This window comes from Lipotes vexillifer, unplaced genomic scaffold (genome assembly GCF_000442215.2).
Source record: "Lipotes vexillifer unplaced genomic scaffold, Lipotes_vexillifer_v1.1 scaffold777, whole genome shotgun sequence".
In the NCBI taxonomy this organism is placed as follows: Eukaryota; Metazoa; Chordata; class Mammalia; order Artiodactyla; family Lipotidae; genus Lipotes; species Lipotes vexillifer.
In genome coordinates, this window is record NW_006784423.1 from 4402320 (window position 1) to 4422085 (window position 19766).

At 39.3% G+C, this 19766-nt stretch overlaps 1 protein-coding gene across 1 annotated transcript in view; it reads right to left on the reverse strand.

The window, feature by feature from the left end:
- The window catches only part of IL1RL2 (interleukin 1 receptor like 2), a 46372-nt gene that overhangs the window by 22328 nt on the left and 4278 nt on the right, over positions 1 to 19766 (reverse strand). The window contains exons 3-5 of the mRNA XM_007456834.1: positions 17893 to 18088; positions 7565 to 7724; positions 3967 to 4038 (exon numbers count right to left, since the gene is read on the reverse strand). Of these exons, the coding sequence (XP_007456896.1) occupies positions 3967 to 4038; positions 7565 to 7724; positions 17893 to 18088 (428 nt within the window). The remainder of the gene's footprint in view (positions 1 to 3966; positions 4039 to 7564; positions 7725 to 17892; positions 18089 to 19766) is intronic.

Genomic DNA, 19766 nt, shown 5'->3' on the forward strand with positions numbered 1-19766 from the left:
CCTCTACTTGAGCTGTCTGTCCAAGTGGTCTGTCTGTCCTCCTACCAGGTGGCCTTCTTCTCATTATTTCGGAGGAGCTTGGGCTAGATCCTGCATACAAGACCTTCGCTCACTTATTTCAAGTATCTTCTTCCACTCTGTGGCTTGTCTTTCCACTCTATGAATAAACAGAAGCTCTTATTTCTAATGTAGCCTCACTTACCAATTTTTTCCTTCAATACAAGTAATTTGTATGTTCTTCATTTTTTTAATCTTTCCTTACCCCAAATTATAAAGGTATTTTTCTAGAAATGTGTGGTTTTGACTTTCATATTTCAGTCTACAATTCACTTGAAATTATTTTTATAAAAGGCACGAGAAAGGGGGAAAGTTTTGTCTTATTCTATATTACATCTAATTGTCTAGGACCATTTATTGAGAAGACTGCACTTTCCCTATTCCTCTGTAGTGGCATCTTTGTCAAAACCAAGTGCTTTGCATGCATGGATCTATTTCTGGGCCTTCAATTCTGTTCTATTGTCGATCCTCATACCAGGACTAGAGTGTCTAAATTACCACAGCTTTTTAGCAAATCTTGAAATCTGGTGTCACTCATCCTCCCATTCAGTTCTTCTTCAGTGAAAGTCTCTTAACTATTATTCAATCTTTGAGTTTTCATACCAATGTTATAATCAATATATCAAATTCTACAAACAACAAAATCTGTTAAGATTTTGACTGTCTTCTTCCTCAAAACAAAGAAAAAGTGTTCAATAATTCAGTCTTGACTGTGTTGTTTCTATAGGTTTTTAAAAATAGATTAAGGACATTCCCTTCTATTCTTAATAAAAGAGTTGTTTTTTTTTAAATAATGAATTCCTAGTTCGAGTTTTCTAAATGACTTTTCTGTATCTATAAGGTAAGTGTATTATTTTTCTCCTTTAGTTTGTTTATGCAAAATAAAAGAGTGAATTATCTAATATGAAACAACTTTGTACTGCTCCGTATAACCCCAATTTAGTCCTTTATGCATGTTGTTAAAATTAATTTGCTTACATTTTTCATCTGTGTTTATGAATGAGAGTCGGCCTGAAATTTTCCTTTGTAATAATGTCCTGGACTTCCCAGGTAGTGCAGTAGTTGAGAATCCACCTGCCAATGCAGGGGACACAAGTTCAATCCCTGGTCCAGGAAGATCCCACATGCCACAGAGAAACTAAGCCCATGCACCACAACTACTGAGCCTGTTTTCTACAGCCCGTGAGCCACAACTACTGAGCCTGTGCGCTACAACTACTGAACCCTGCACGCCTAGAGCTCATGCTCCACAACTAGAGAAGCCACCGCAGTGAGAAGCCCATGCACCACAGTGAAGAGTAGCCCCAGCTTGCTGCAACTAGAGAAAGCCTGTGCACAGCAATGAAGACCCAATACAACCAAAAATATATTTTAAAAAAATTAATAATGTCCTTGTTGGGTTTGGGTGTCAAGGTTTTCCTGACCTTATAAAATGAGATAAGGACTATTTCCTCTTTTACTTCTCTCTGAAACAATTTGTTGAAAATTGAGTTATCTCTTTATTAAATGTTTTGTAGAATTCACCAGTAAAACCAACTGAATCTGGAATTTTGTTTGTGGAAAGATTTTAAATTTATTTAATAGTTATATGATTATCTTCCTCTCTCATGGCTTATATTTTCTTTCTAATTATCTAAACACAATGTCTAGAATTTTCAAAGACAGGAGAGGGGAACAAAGTTAATTAAGAGAGTTAATAACAGGTATGTTTATCCTTTCTAGGTGTTTATGAAATCCACTAGGGTATTCACATGGTGAGTGATATGTAGACAACTATCTTTTATTATGGGCATTATTATTTCTTTGCAAGTTCAAAAGAACTAAAGAACTCTCCTTGAAACATGTGGGTCCAGAGCCTTTTAAGTATTCAGTAGATTTCATCTCCTTTCCATGTGTTGCCTTGTAAGCTTTCTCATTTCTGTCTTTAATGTTTGAGTTTCTCTGCATTGGAGGGATTAGATTTGCTGGAGGTTCCTCTATCTTCTTTGTCTATTCCACCCCACCCCCGCCCCAACCCTTCTATCCCAGAACCAACTCTGGAATTTATCAATTCTATTTGTTGGTTGTTTTCCTTATAATAACTTTATAATTTTTTATGCCTATCTTTTTTATTTCCTTCCATGGAGTTGTTTAGTTGTTCTTTTTTATAGAGTTAAATGGTTAGATTATGGATTTTAATGTTTTCTACACTTATTATTAATCATAATGATATTTAAAGATACATGTTTAGAACTCACCATTGGTCACATTCCATGAAATTTGATATGTTGTCTCTGCCATTATTTTCTAAATATTCTGTACCAATGGCTTTGGCTTAATCTAACCAAGAAAGTAAATACTTAGAAGCTAAATTTGTTGTTGCTTATTTTTTTTAATTAGTGGATTTATTTTTTGTTGGGTTTATCATTGTTTTGACTTTAGCTGTAAATTTCTAGATTACCTACATGGGGATTATACCACGTGGTCTGTATAATTTCCTTTTCTGGGTCTCTGAGTTTTTCACAGATGCTTATGAGTGCTATCCATTAAATACATTATTCTTAATATATTACTAGAGTATTTTAGATCCTTATTTGACTAGCAAATTTGTCAAAGCCAGAGTATGTTAAAATCTCCCACTATAACTGAAACTATTGTACTGTCTTGTTGTATTGTCCTTGTATTTCTGAGAGTTTAGCTTTATATATTTTATTTTGATGCATGGCTATTTGACACAAACATTTTTATTTGGGGAAGGATAATTTTTATTAGTATAAAATGATTCAATTTGTCATTTAATTTTTGCATTGAAAGATATATTATCAGATTGAAAGATTAATATTGTGAATCTGATTTCTTTGTATTGCTATTGCATGCAAATCTTATGCATATCTTGCTTATGCACTGATTTTTAATCTTCTAGGACATGTATTTTTAGATCTGTGTATTTTGAGGAGAGCATATAATTGGATTTTAATATTTGACTCAACCTGAACATCTGCCTTTTTTTTTTTTAATTTTTTAATTTTTTGGTTGCGTTGGCTCTTTGTTGCTGCATGCAGGCTTTCTCTAGTTGCGGCGAGTGCGGGCTACTTTTCGTTGTGGTGCATGGGCTTCTCATTGCAGTGACTTCTCTTGTTGTGGAGCATGGGCTCTAGGCGGGTGGGCTTCAGTAGTTGTACAGCGTGGGCTCAGCAGTTGTGGCTCACAGGCTCTAGAGCTCAGGCTCAGTAGATGTGGCACACGGGCTTAGTTGCCCCATGACATGTGGGATCTTCCCAGACCATGGATTGAACCTGTGTCCACTGCATTGGCAGGAGGATTCTTAACCACTGCAACACCAGGGAAGTCCCAAGCATCTGTCTTTTAATAAAAACTTTGTTTAATTTATTTTTTCTTTAGAAAGTACTCAACACATTTTTACCTTACTAGTGATTACCTTTAAATTTTAAAAAATTATTTGAGTCCCTTTTTCTCCACTTAGATCACAAACTGAGGCAGTGTTTATTGATCCCTTCCTATGTAAAATAAGGAAAATAACATGATAACTTCCCCTACTCCTTTCATATCCTTCCTAGTGTGAGATAATATAACCCAGGACTCTTGATCAACATTACTTAATAGTAGTTTGATATTACATATCATGTCTTTCAGGAAGGTTTTGTCTTTGCGTGAACAGATTTACAGTAATCCTCCAGACCCATAGTGATTGCAGCTAGACCTTTCATAGCACAACCTCCCCAGCCTTCTGCTCTGTGATTTTTTATTTTGATACCTCTCCTGATGAACTCAGGTATATCCAAAGCTGGAAACTGGATACACCTGTATGGGATTTGTCTTCATTCCTGAAATTCAAAAACATTCACAAAGATGTGTGGACTTACTGATTCCTGCCCTTAGGATTTCAGTGGCTTCAATAAGTTTACTCACCAAGTTTTACTTCAATTGAATTATTTTTTGGATAAATGATCTTAGGGATTCTTCTTCCGTTTCCCACTTTTTCTGCTAAGAAATCATACCGACATGAAATTGTATTAGAAACATTCCCAACTACTTGAATGCAATAATAACATAAAGAGAACATGGTACTGAGCAGACCTTCAATAAACATTGGTCAAGAAAAAACAATACTCATGATGTGACAAAATATCACTCCATAAGTGCATATTTTTCAACCAGAAATAATTGAATTGCTAAGGGGAAAATCTAAAAGCTGGGCTACTAAGAGAGTTCACACCATCATTATATATTTGACATAAAGATAAACTGATGAGATTGTGTAATAAATTCTCATTGCCTAGTCATTCAGTACACGTCTTAAGCAGTGGTGATAAGCAAAGCTCTGGCCTGGGTCCTAGACAGAAAGAAACAGTGACCCTAATGGTCTGTCCTCAGTTCCACTCCATCCTCCAACCCTGCTAAGTCCATATTCTTCGCAGACCTTCCTTATTCTTCAGCTTTTTCATCCCTCTCCCCGACTTTATAACTGCCTTCCTTGTATTGACTCCCCACCCCTTTGTCTTTCTCCACACCTTCCCTCCCCCATTTGTCTACCAATATTTAGCAATCACCCTCTGGATCCCACATTTCTCCTCTCCACTTGGGGTGCGAGGTGAAAAAGTTATAAGAGGGAAGCTATAAAAATGCAAAACCGTATGTCCTTTATGGTGGCAATAATATTTGCACATTCTACAAAGTATTCAAATTCAGTACAGTAAGGCCTCTGCATACAAACCTTCAAGTTGTGAACTTTCAAAGATGCTAACTTGCGTTTGTGTGTCCACATAAGTTAGTTCATGTGTCTGGCATACATTGTCACATGTGTGCATCCTCTACAAGTGGTTGTGCTTTTGTGTACTTTACTGTACAGGACTGTATAGAGTAGAGTATCTTTATTTCAAGCCCAGGATGTCCAGAAGCAAGTGTAAAAGCAGCGGTGATGTAGCTGGTACTTTCCTGTTCACGCGATGCCAGCCCCTGTATGCCAGCTCTCGTACTGTACAACTGTACTTTTCAAGGTACTGTACTGTAAGATTTAAAATGTTTTCTTTATTTTGTGTGTTTGTTTTTTATGTATTATTTTTGTGAAAATTATTATAAACCTATTACAGTACAGTACTATATAGCCGATTGTGTTAGTTGGGTACCTAAGTTAACTTTGTTGGACCTACAAACATGCTCTTGGGATGGAACTTGTTCTTATGTAGGGGACTTACTGTATGTCCCAAACAGAAGTCATCTCCAGCCAGTTAATATACCATCTCCCACTCAATCACACACATAGAAAATCTAGATGTCATTCTAAGTAACAGCTTTCCTCCCACCCTCTTCATATGATCATCACCCAGCCAAACTAACTTTACCTCTTAGCATTTCTCAGTCTGTGCCTCTTTCTTTACACCTAAACCCTATTTTCTACTCTCTACTCTTTCCCTAGGCACTCTCATTCACATTCACCTCTTCAATTACCGTCTAAAGTTCAATGACTTTGCAAGGTGTAACTCTAAGCTCCAGACCCATATAGGCCATGACCTACTTGACATCTCAAGTCACCAAGTACTCAGCTCACCCATGACCAAACTCATGATCTCACTCTTAAATCCAGTTTTCCTCCAGAGTTATCTTTTTTCCTTGAATCGTATCACCATCCAAAAGGCCTAGCTTCCTGGATCTTGCCATATCTCTCACCCCACATTCAATCTGACACCAAGACCTGTGGATTTTACCTCCTTGAATGCCTGGAGTCCATCCACCTGTGCCTACCCGAAGTCTCACCTGCATTTCTGCACCTACCTGATGTCTCACCTGCATTTCTGCACCTGCCTCCTAACTGCCATTCTTATCTATAGGGATCATTCTGTGCACAGTGGCCACAGTGAGCTCTCAGAAACATGTTACACCATATGCTACTCTCCTGCTCTCAACTGCTCGGGCTGCTTCCCATTGTTCTTAGGAGAAAATCCTTGCTTCCCACATTGGACTGAATGTTCCTACCTAACGTTGGCCCCTGGCTACTTCTCCAACCTCTTTACCTACTGTGATCTCCCTTATTCAGCATCATCCCACCAACCTACCTGCTTCCCATCCTTCAGACATACCATGGGCTGACTTGTTGTAGGGCCTTCACTTTGGCTGCCCCCTCAGTCTAGAAAAATCTCACTCGTTTCAGCAGTTTATGCTTCCTGACCATCAGCATCACTATTCTTGGGAAGCTTTCCCTGACCCACTTCCCTCTCAACAGATCCTTGTCTGTTTGATATCACATTTTCCTTTCTGCTCAGACTTCAAAGCTCCATCCAAGCAGCAGTCATGGCTGTTTTCCTCACCATCATGTTCTCCCTGCCCAGCACAGGACCTGACCTTGATGGGCACTCAGTAAAGGGTCACTAAATTACTGCCTGAAGAAGAATCTCCTACCACTTCCAGCGAAGTTCAGATGGTTACATCCAGATGCTGCAGCAGCCTCCTAAGTGGTCTCCGGGCCTCAAGACCCTCTTCAACTCCTGCTCAAACCATCTTAGGACTGATCTCATCCATCACAAATGCAGCCTCGTGGCTCTGCATTTACACTCATCCAAGGGCTCTTCAGCGCTTCATGGTAAAACCTGCGTATAATCAGCCCCCTTGACCTTTCCCGTTTAACTCCATGACTTCAGTTCCCACCACTCCTCAGCTCACAGCTTTTTATGCTCTAACAAAATTACTTTTAGATCCAACATAAACTATCATGGTAGACACTTCCATGCTTTGCCTTAGACACTTCTCTCTGCCCCTCCTCCCTCTTCTTTACTTCTGTAAACCTTGCTCGTCCTTCAAAATTCAGCTGAGAAGACATTTCCTCTTGGAAAGCTTCTAAGACCATTTATTTACTTGCCACCTATGCAGCTACTTCTGATTTTTTTCCTGCTCCCCTGGACACTGTCTATAACACTCTCCTTACCACATAATGTTAAGATGATCCATTTACATTTCTAGCACCACTACAACCAGGCTGAGAGCTTCTCAATACAAGAAAGAATTTTTTAAAATTTTTTAATTATAGGTTATAACAATTTTTGGCATATAACAGATTATAAATAAACATTTATTGCAATGATATAAAATACAGATTATTGGACTCAATGATCTCTTAAGGTATTCTTCATTTTGCCTTTGAAATTCCATCTTACAAAGAATTCCCTCAGCCACCAGTGTAAGACTAGAGCATAAGATCATTGAGGTATTCATGTCTCTGCCCTTTACTGAATACCTATACTTCACCAGGCACCCTGGGTGCTACTCCATAGACATGATCTCATTTAATTTTCATGAATAAACCAAGAATTTTAGTCTTCCTTTTTTTCAGATGAGAAAACTAAACAGCCCATGCCCTTTCGCCCCACTCTTCTTACCCTCTGATTCTAATAATGACGTGTTTGAGGGACTGCTAACCCTCAGGAAAATCAAGATCGGGAATCCCTTCTGCCCAAAGCCAACCTCTCACACAAAGCCAAGAGGCAGTCAAGGTGATGGGTAAGAGTGTACTTACTGATGTTCACAGAAATGCTATTTAAAACAGTGTGCTGCTTCTTTGCGTATGTGAGCGTGGCTTGACACGCATAGTTCCCTCCATCCTCTGTCGAGACATTCTTCACTAAAAGCTTTCTTCTCTGAGAAATAAATCGTTCTCCTTCAATCTCTTTACAGTCCTGAATTTAAAAAATATATTTTTCATTTCAAAGAGTATTTTGGGGTATCAGTTACATTCCTAGTTAGCACCATTCTATGAACCATGGGGAGACAAGAAACCTATGTGATCTCTAGACCTTAGTTAATTTACAATCTAACTGAAGACATGTATATTTATATAAGATATATACATATCTCCCCAGAAAACTGATAAAGAATATTCTACAGGTTACAGTGAGAGCTATAAATATGAGGTCTACTGGGAGTTGAGAGGAGAGAGGCCTATGAAGGCTGGAAGGAAGACTTTATGGAGAAGGATTGGACCTGGTCCATAAAGGAGTCTGGTAGGAGGATGTGAACAAGCAGGAAGGTCCTCCACATCTCTCAATGGACCACCGTCTAATGGCACCAAGCCCCTTTGCAAGACTGCAAGCCCAGGTGAATAAGGACTGCGTCCTCTGCGTTACAGGTCCAATCACACCTTCTCCACCTATCAGGGGTTGGACTTTGCTGAGGTCCAAAATAACTCTTTACCAACCTTCTATCTGGAGGCCTGAGCAATAGTCAAAGTACGTGGCAAGGTTAAGGGGAGCAGATATCACGTCACTTCTTAAGTCACCCAGGCTTCCACTGCATCAACAAGGAAACAGCCTCACACAAAACCAACTTGAAGGCTGGTTAGTCTCAGGAAGGCCTTTCTCATTGTTCTCCTCAGTTTCCACCCAGAGGGCAAGCCTCACCATTCATCTGTCCTGTCATAAGCTCACATTCTCACGTGAATCGTTTTTTCCATCTCAGAGGCCCACTCCTGAACTCTTTCTCAAACCTTTTCCCGTTTCTTCAGGAAGTGCCAATCTACAAAACAACATCTGGGATAACTGAGTCCATTTATTCATTCAAATATTTTTCTTGCTCTTTGCTAGCATTGTAAGAGGCCCTGGTCATGCAGGAATAAGATGCAGTCCCTCAGAGCTCACAATCTTTATAATAGAGAAGACAAACATACAACCCCTAATTATATAAAGATGTAATCGTTCAAGTTTTGAGCTCTCTCCTCACTGAGTCAACCATGGTCAGAACTCACTCTCCACCACTGGAGCAGTGTGAATGCATCCATCGTGGAAGGTGAAACTCAATAATGCCAAAATGAACATTTGTTTATTTATTTATCAAGAAAATCCCCACATGCTTGGGTAGGGTAAAAGAGAAAAGAAAAAACAGAGACAAAAGAATAGGGACGGGACCTGCCCCTTGGAGAGGGAGCTGTGAAGGAGGAAAGGTTTCCACACACTAGGAAGCCCCTTCGCGGGTGGGGACTGCGGGAGGCGGAGCGGGGAGCTTCGGGGCCGCGGAGGTGAGCTCAGCAACTGGGGTGTGGAGGGCAAAGCGGAGAGATTCCCGCACAGAGGACTGGTGCCAACCAGCACTCACCAGCCTGAGAGGCTTGTCTGCTCACCCGCCGGGGTGGGTGGGGGCTGGGAGCTGAGCCTCGGGCTTCAGAGGTCAGATCCCAGGGAGAGGACTGGGGTTGGCTGCGTGGACACAGCCTAAAGGCGGCTAGTGCACCACAGCTAGCTGGGAGGGAGGCCAGGAAAAAGTCTGGAACTGCCTAAGAGGTGAGAGACCATTGTTTTGGGGTGTTTGAGGAAAGGGGATTCCTTCCCCGCTGCCCACAGAAGGCAGAGCACTGCCTAAACGAGCTCCAGAGATGGGCGCAAGCCACGGCTATCAGCATGGACACCAGAGACAGACATGAGACGCTAAGGCTGCTGCTGCAGCCACCAACAATCCTGTGTGCAAGCACAGGTCACTATCCACACCACCAACCCCCACAGGAGCCTGTGTAGCCCGCCACTGCCAGGGTTCCGTGATCCAGGGACAAGTACCCCAGGAGAACAAATGGTGCGACTCAGGCTGTTGCAATGTTATGCTGGCCTCTGCCGCTGCAGGCTTGCACTGCATTCCAATTATAACTACCTTACCCCTCCCTCCCCCTTGGTCTGAGTAAGCAAGAGCTCCCTAATCAGCTGCTGCTTTAACTCCGTCCTGTCTGGGCGGGAACAGATGCCTGAAGATGACCTATACGCAGAGATGGGGCCAAGACCAAAGCTGAACCCTAGGAGCTGTGCAAACAAAGAAGAGAAAAGGAAATTTCTGTGTCCAGCCACAGGAGCAGCGGATTTAATCTCCACAATCAACCTGATGCACCCTGCATCTGTGGAATACATGAATAGACAACAAATCATCCCAAAATTGAGGGAGTGAACTTTGGGAGCAACTGTACACTTGAGTTTTACTATCTGTGACTGATTTGTTTCTGATTTTTATGTTTATTTTAGTTTAGTTTTTAGCCCTTGTTATCACTGGTGGACTTGTTTATTGGTTTGGTGGCTCTCTCCTTTTTTATTATTTTTAAAAAATTTTTGTATTTTAATAATTTTTTCATTTATTTATTTTTTTCTTCCTTTTTGTCTCACTTGTCTTCTGAGCTGTGTGGCAGACAGGGTCCTGCTGCTCCGGCCTGGTGTCAGTCCTGAGCCACTGTGGTGGGAATCCCCATAAGGTTAATAGCTGATCTTTCAGCAGAAACTGCAAGCCAGAAAGGGGTGGCAGACATATTTAAAGTGATGAAAGGGAAAAACCTACAACCGAGATTACTCTAACCAGCAAGAATCTCAATCAGATTTGATGGAGAAATTAAAACCTTTACAGACAAGCAAAAGTTGAGAGAATTCAACACCTCCAAACCAGCTTTACAACAAATGCTAAAGGAACTTCTCTAGGCGGGAAACACAAGAGAAGGGAAAGACCTACAAAAACAAACCAAGAACAATTAAGAAAATGGTAATAAGAACACACACACTAATAATTACCTTAAGTGTAAATGGATTAAATGCTCCAACCAAAAGACATACTGTCTGAATAGATACAAAAACAAGACCCATATATATCCTCTCTACAAGAGTCCCACTTCAGACCTAGGGACACATACAGACTGAAAGTGAGGGGATGGAAAAAGATATTCCATGCAAATGGAAATCAAAAGAAAGTTGGAGTAGCAATTCTCATATCAGACAAAATAGACATTAAAATAAAGACTATTACAAAAGACAAAGAAGGACACCACAGAATGATCAATGGATCAATCCAAGAAGAAGATATAACAATTGTAAATATTTATGCACCCAACACAGGAGAACCTCAATACATAAGACAAATGCTAACAGCCATAAAAGGGGAAGTCGACAGTTACACAAAAATAGTAGGGGACTTTAACACCTCACTTACACCAATGGATACATCATCCAAAATGAAAATAAATAAGGAAACACAGCTTTAAATGACACATTAAACAAGATGGACTTAGTTGATATTTATAGGACTTTCTATCCAAAAACAACAGAATACACTTTCTTCTCCAGTGCTCATGGAACATTCTCCAGGATAGATCATATCTTGGGTCACAAATCAAGCCTTGGTAAATTTAAGAAAACTGAAATCGTATCAAGCATCTTTTCCAACCACAATGCTATGAGACTAGATATCAATTATAGGAAAAAAACACATTGAGGCTAAACAAGACACTACTAAATAACTAAGAGATCACTGAAGAAATCAAAGAGGAAATCAAAAACTACCTAGAAACAAATGACAATGAAAACACAATGACCAAAAACCTATGGGATGCAGCAAAAGCAGTTCCAAAAGGGAAGTTTATAGCAATACAATCCTACCTCAAGAAACAAGAAAAATCTCAAATAAACAACCTAACCTTACACCTAAAGCAATTAGAGAAAGAAGAACAAAAAATACCCAAGGTTAGCAGAAGGAATGAAATCATAAAGATCAGATCAGAAATAAATGAAAAAGAAATGAAGGAAACAGTTGCAAAGATCAATAAAACTAAAATCTGGTTCTTTGAGAAGATGAACAAAATTGATAAACCATTAGCCAGACTCATCAAGAAAAAAAGGGAGAAGACTCAAGTCAATAGAATTAGAAATGAAAAAGGACAAGTAACAACTGACACTGCAGAAATACAAAGGATCATGAAAGATTACTACAAGCAACTATATGCTAATAAAAGGGACAACCTGAAAGAAATGGACAAATTCTTAGAAAAGTACAACTTTCCGAGACTGAACCAGGAAGACATAGAAAATATGAACAGACAAATCACAAGCACTAAAATTGAAACTGTGATTAAAAATCTTCCAACAAACAAAAGCTCTGGACCAGATGGCTTCACAGGAGAATTCTATCAAACATTTAGAGAAGAGCTAACACCTATCTTTCTCAAACTCTTCCAAAATACAGCAGAGGAAGGAACACACCCAAACTCATTCTATGAGGCCACCATCACCCTGATACCAAAACCAGACAAAGATGTCACACACACACAAAAGAAAACCACAGGCCACTATCACTGATGAACATAGATGCAAAAATCCTCAACAAAATACTAGCACATTAAAAGGGTCATACACCATGATCAAGTGGGTTCTATCCCAGGAATACAAAGATTCTTCAATATATGCAAATCAATCAATGTGATACACCATATTAACAAATTGAAGGATAAAAGCCATATGATCATCTCAGTAGATGCAGGAAAAACTTTTGACAAAATTCGACACCCATTTAATAATAAAAACTCTCCAGAAAGTAGGCATAGAGGGAACCTATCTCAGTATAATAAAGGCCATATATGACAAACCCACAGCCAACATCGTTCTCAGTGGTGAAAAACTGAAACCATTTCCTCTAAGGTCAGGAACAAGACAAGGTTGCCCACTCTCACCACTATTATTCAACAGAGTTTTGGAAGTTTTAGCCACAGCAATCAGAGAAGAAAAAGAAATAAAAGGAATCCAAATCAAAAAAGAAGTACAACTGTCACTGTTTGCAGATGACATGATGCTATACATAGAGAATCCTAAAGATGCTACCAGAGAACTACTAGAGCTAATCAATGAATTTGGTAAAGTTGCAGGATACAAAATTAATGCACAGAAATCTCTTGCATTCCTATACACTAATGATGAAAACTCTTAAAGAGAAATGTAGGAAACACTCCCACTTACCATTGCAACAAAAAGAATAAAATACCTAGGAATAAACCTACCTAAGGAGACAAAAGACCTGTATGCAGAAACTATAAGACATTGATGAAAGAAATTAAAGACGATACAGACAGATGAAGAGATATACCATGTTTTTGGATTGGAAGAATCAACATTGTGAGAATGACTATACTACCCAAAGCAATCTACAGATTCAGTGCAATCCCTATCAAACTACCACTGGCATTTTTCACAGAACTGGAACAAAAAATTTCACAATTTGTATGGAAACACAAAAGACCCCGAATAGCCAAAGCAATCTTGAGAAAGAAAAATGGAGCTGGAGGAAACAGGCTTCCTGGTTTCAGACTATACTACAAAGCTACAGTAATCAAGACAGTATGGTACTGGCACAAAAACAGAAATATAGATCAATGGAACAGGATAGAAAACCCAGATATAAACCCATGCACATATGGTTACCTTATCTTTGTCAAAGGAGGCAAGAATATATAATGGAGAAAAGACAGCCTCTTCAATAAGTGATGCTGGGAAAACTAGACAGCTACATGTAAAAGAAAGATATTAGAACACTTCCTAATGCTGTGTACAAAAATAAATCATATGCCATCACAGTGAGGAGGAGATTATCAACAGAACCAAAAAGTATATAAGAATACACCTGTGAAATGCACCCTGTCTATGTGATAGATTTGTATTGAATCTGCATGGTCATCAGTATCTCTGGGACAGTGACAGATGAAAAGGAGACATCAGTCAGGGCCAAGTGCCTGAGGAAGAAGTACATGGGAGTGTGGAAGCAAGAGTCCAGCCTGATGAGCAGAGGATGAGCATGTTCCCCAGCACCGTGGTCAGGTACATGCCCAGGAACAGGGCAAAGAACACGCCCTGCTGCTCTGGAAGGCTGGGGAGCCCCAGGAGGAGGAACTCGGACACACCGCTGTGGTTCTCCCTCCTCATGCCGTTCTTATCTCTGCTGGGAATGAATAGAAACTGGAAATGTCAGGAACTTAGACATACTGAGCATAGCAACTACCATATGGTCACATACTTTCTCCAAGTCGCTGTGTCACTGTACAGAAAACTCTCACTGCATTGCACTCACACATTGGTGCCTCATCCAGTCTGGTGAGAACAGTGAAATGTGATTTGTCTGAACACTGACACAGTCACTTGGAGACATCATTCAAACATCAATGGAAGAAACATCAAACTCTTCAGCTGAAATCAGGAAGAGCTCATTCTTTTTTTTAATAGAGTGAAGACACTACGATAGACTTTAGGGGGAGAGTAATAAATAATACACAATCCCTTCCATGGCTTTATAGCCAGACAGCTAATGTGTGTGTGTCTGTCTTGCACACACACACACACACACACCACTGAAAGCATTATTGGGAAAGTAATGTACCATGTACAGAATAAGTGCTGAACACATAAACTCACTTCTTATCATCAGAATGACAAGAAGGAAGGAAGGAAGGAAGGGAGGGAGGGGAAAAGGGAACATTAAGGCGGTCCCTCAGAAACTTAAACATAGAATTACCATATGATCCAGAAATTTCACTTCTGATAATATATCCAAAAGAACTGAAAGCAGGGGCCAAAGAGATATCTGTGCATCCATGTTTAAAGCAGCGTTATTCACAAGAGCCGAATGATGGTAACAATCTGTGTCCATTGAAAAATGAATGGATAAACAAAATGTGGTCTATACATACAATGGAATATTATCCAACCTTAAAAAGGAAAGAAATCCTGACACATGCTACAACACGGATGAACCTTGAAGCCATTATGCTAAGTAGAATCAGCCAGTCACAAAAGTGTAAATACTGTAAGATTCCACTTATATGAGATTCCTAGAATAGTCAAATTCATAGAGACAAAAAATAGAATGGTGATTGCCAGGGGCTTGGGGGTGGGGAGGAAAATGAGGCATTATTGTTCAATGGGTACAGAGTTTCCATCTGGGAAGATAAAAAAGTTCTGGAGATGGATGGTGGTGATGGTTGTACAACAATGTGAATGTACTTAATGCCACAGAGCTGTACGCTGAAAAATCATTGAAATGCTAAATTTTATGTCATACATATTTTAGCACAATAAAAAATTGTTGATTTAGAAAAAAAGATACCATTCTGATGATAATTTCTTATTATTCCATCTGTTTCATTCTTTTATTTTAACTAAGTAATAATATCTAGTATTTATTTATTAAGTAATTACTATGTACCCACACTGAACTAAGGGCTTAGTGGATAGATTATTCCAATTACTCTTCCAAACAATTCTATGAGGCCATGTCTCCCAGACTGGATTTGTTTCGAAAAAAAAATAATTCTAGCTCTTTTAAGCAGAAAAGGATTTAAAACAGAACATTAGGTGCTGAAGCACACTGCAGAAATAGTTTGCGTGATAGCTGCTTCCTCCACCACCATCCTGATGGTGGAAATCGAGACTCTGAGATATACCACCTGCAATTCAGGGACCGGGAGTTGCCACTTACACAACCGCAGCAAGTGAAGTCCCAGCACGTTTGGTGGAGCCACAACAACAATAAGTCAGAAGACATGCCTACTGCTTCTCAGCTCCCACAAAGCTGGAGACTGGGCCCCGGAACCCTGTGGCAGAAAGCCCACGTCCAGTAGAAAAGCAGAAGATCACCATACTCACCTTAGCTTTTCAGTGAAGCCAGCTGGAGAAACTGTACCACATCCAGAACCTTAGCTATAGGTTAGGAAAACGTAGGGTGTGGTTCTGGGTGCTTTGTTCTTATTTTGTTATCAATAGCCTTGCAACATCTAGAGCATAAAGAGCCTCTCCATGGATGGGGAGCCTGTACCCACCACATCCATCATGTGATATGGTGAATTTTCTAGCCATCCAGCCCATTTTTCCATCTTAACCTGGATCAGTCCTTGGACCCCTCTAATTTCTCCTAATCACCAGTATCCTTCAGGCATCATTTCCTTTCCTGTCCAACCTAGACTCACGTGGCCATCACTTGAATGACCCCCTTTTAAGTCCTCAAGTCAAGGATTAAGGAAACCCTTCATCCTTCCAGTGTATTCATCCAGAGAAACCCCATGCTGAGTTCATCCTGCCATCCCTCTCCTACACCCCTACAACCAGATGAGCACGACAGGAGCTAAACACACAAACATAAACAAATCCATGGTCCTCACCGTAGAAAGTCTTTGCATCTCCTTAAACTCTCTCTCCCACCTGCTCGCCTGTCTGCTGTTTCACGCTCTCCACATAACATCTCCTTCCACTTGACAGGAACAATCGGGGGCAGCAGGGATGAGTTCCCTCCCCCTGCTCACCCTCCCCTTCCCCCTCCTTCTATCCATTCTACTTCACACACTCTCTTGATGATCCTCGCTTCCTAACTCAATTTCTGAAATAGCCTAATGATCAACGTGGCACCATACTCAAGCCCTTCCAGCTGATTCACCACATGAGGATTTCACTGAAAGAATGTCCATCGACAGGTGAATGAATAAAGAAGATGTGGTACATATATACAATGGAATACTACTCAGCCATTAAAAAAATGAAAAAATGTCATTTGTAGCAAATGGATGGACCTAGAGATTATCATGCCAAGTGAAGTAAGTCAGACAGAGAAAGACAAATATTGTATGTTATCATTTATATGTGGAATCTAAAACATGATACAACCAAACTTATTTACAAAACAGAAAGAGACTCACAGACATAGAAAACAAACTTATGGTCACCAAAGGGGAAAGAGGGGTGGGGAGGTCGGAGGAGGGATGAATTAGGAGTTTGGGACTAGCGGATACATGCGATCATATATAAAATAGATAAACAAAGTCCTACTGTAGAGCACAGGGAACCATATTCAATATTCTGTAATAAACCATAATGGGAAAGAAAAAAATTAGAATAAAATAAAATACAAGATAAGGGCATTCATTGCCACATTCCTTGTGAGAGCGGAAAACAGAAACAAGCTAAATGAATGTGAAATACATAACAGAGAGGACTGACAAAGGCAAAAATTGGTGCTTTGAAAGGAGTAATAGAACTGACTGCAAATCTTTTATAAGACTAATCCAGTGAGAAGGAGAAAGAGAGTGTGTGTGTGTGAGAGAGAGACAGAGACAGAGACAGAGACAGAGAGAAACATATTGTAATGGGGATAAAAGACAAACCTTACTACAGAAGCAGACATTAAAAGCAGAGAAATGATAAACCATTTCATGCCAGAGCATTTGAAACATTTAATGAAATGAGCAATTTCCTAGAAAACAATCCTACAAAAACCCATTCAAGAATAAATAATAAATTTGTATAATCCTATCACCATTAAAGAAATGGAAACAGTAGATTAAAAACCTTCCCACAAAGAGTACTCATGACCCAGATGGTTGTACTGGCAAACGCTAACAAGCGGAGCTGGGGGAGAATTAATTCAGATATTAAATACCTCGCCTGTGTACCTCTGTGCCAAGGATTATGCCTTTTCCATTATTATCTGCCAGTGCAGTCAAGAAAAGAGACGGTTTGAAGGTGAAAACACAAGGTGTAGGAAGGTGAGTATAGAATGCCCTGTTTCCATAAAAAAAGAAAGGACTAGGAGGTATAGTTTTATTTGCTTGTATGGCATTACACAAGAATAATGCAAGGCCTGCAAGGAACCAGTAACAGCAGCCACATGTCATGGAAGGTGAGATGGGCCTGGGCAAATATGAATCAGGAGTGGGAAGGGGACTTTCCGGGGCATGCCTTCTGATACTTTGTGATTCTTGAACCCTATGTGTGTACTACCCATTCAAAGAAACTACTTAATTAATCTTAATTAAAAAGAATAACGAAGGATAGTCTGAAAAGTAAGAATAATTGGGGGAGGGGTGGATTCCAATAATAAGCTATGACCAAGCTCTAATAACTACAAATTAAAAAAATAAGTAATTAGCAGCATTAAATTATCAATAGCAATTAGCTAACAAATCTTACGTACACAAATCTCTCTCTTTACCAGTTCTGCTTCAAAAGGTACAACTTAAACTAAAAACACAAGTAGGTTTTAAAGAAGAGGAAGGAAAATATCAATGGGGAAATTTTTTTTTACCTTATACCACTTTACTGAATCCAAATCAAAACTGTTTGGGAAGTTCAGATGACATATAAGAATGTCATCTTTTCCAACATATAAAATCTGTTTGTACTCATCTGGCACATTCGGTTGACTGTTTCCAGAAGTACCACACCAATGTTTTTTAAATACAGTGAGGTTGACTTGCATTCTGGGACAGGTGTTTGTATCACTGTAAGAAAACAACAGATTGAAACCTCATAAACTCAAACAGTCACAAAACCAAATAATTCTGTTTATCTCCAAATATTTCCAAATCCTCTTCCAAGCACTGTGAAAACCCTCTGCCTCAAACAAGACAGCATACATCTCACAAGTCATTCATTACGAAAGGAAAAAAGATGTATTTGGATGGTGGAAACATGGGAGGACATCTTAACCAAATGATCAAAATGAACATCACCAAGCAGGGACATGTGGATGCTAGGTGTCTCTGAGTGTGATGTCTGAAGAGAATGCAAACCACTTCCATAGCATTCCAGCCAAGAAGGCTCAGCCTGAACCGACTCATGAAGAAATATCTGGCAAACCCAAATTAAGAGATACAATATAAAATAATTGCCTGTACTTCTTAAAAATGTCAATGTCACACACACAAAACAGGCTGAAGATCTGTTCCAGATGAAAAGAGATTAAAAGTACATGACAACCAAATGCAATGCAATGATCTTGGATTGAATCTTCCACAGGAAAAGGAAGAAAAACATTTATAAAAGTCATCATTGAGAAGATTTATAAAATTAGAATATAAATTGGTTACTAGATAAAATATTGTATGATGGTTAAATTTCCTGAATGTGATAACTATTCTCTGATGATGTAAGAGAATACTCTTGCTGAGAGGAAAGACACATTGAAATACTAAGGGGTAAAGGGACCTGATGCATACAACTGAGATGATTTGGAAAAATATGGTTTAGAAAAAATACTGTGTGTAACATACACAGGGGATGATGGGGAAAATGTGGCAAAATGTTAAATAATAGAAATCTAGATAAAGGGTAGACAGGAGCTCTTTATACAATTCTTGCAAATGTGATATGAATTTGAATTATTTCAAAGTAAAAAATATAGTTTACTAAACATGTATCATATCTATATATTAAAGATTTGTGAGAATTCATGTTTATTTTCTTCCATGACAGTATTGATGTCTACGTTCTAGGAAAGATTATTTTGCCCCATTTCACACCTTCCATATTTAAATATTTTAAATCCAGCCTGTGATCCAGCAATCCCACTCCTGGGCATATATCCGGAGAAAACCGTAATTCAAAAAGATACATGCACCCCAGTGTTCATTGCAGCACTATTTACAAAAGCCAAGACATGAAAGCAACCTAAATGTCCATCAACAGAGGAAAAGATAAAGAAGATGTGGTATACACACACACACACACACACACACACACACACACACACACACACACACAATGGAATATTACTCAGCCATAAAAAGAACGAAATAATGCCATTTGCAGCAACATGGATGGACCTAGAGCTGGTCATACTGAGTGAAGCAATAATGCCATGTGCAGCAACATGGATGGACCTAGAGATTGTCATACTGAGTGAAGTAAGTCAGAGAAAGACAAATATCATATGATATTGCTTATATGTGGAATCTAAAAAAAATGGTACAAGTGAACTTATTTACAAAACAGAAATAGAGTTACAGATGTAGAGAACAATCTTACGGTTACCAGGGGAAAGAGGGGGGAGGGATAAATTGGGAGATTGGGACTGACATATACACACTACTATATATAAAATAGATAACTAATAAAGACCTACTGTACAGCACAGGGAACTCTCTACTCAATACTATGTAATGACCTATATGGGAAAGA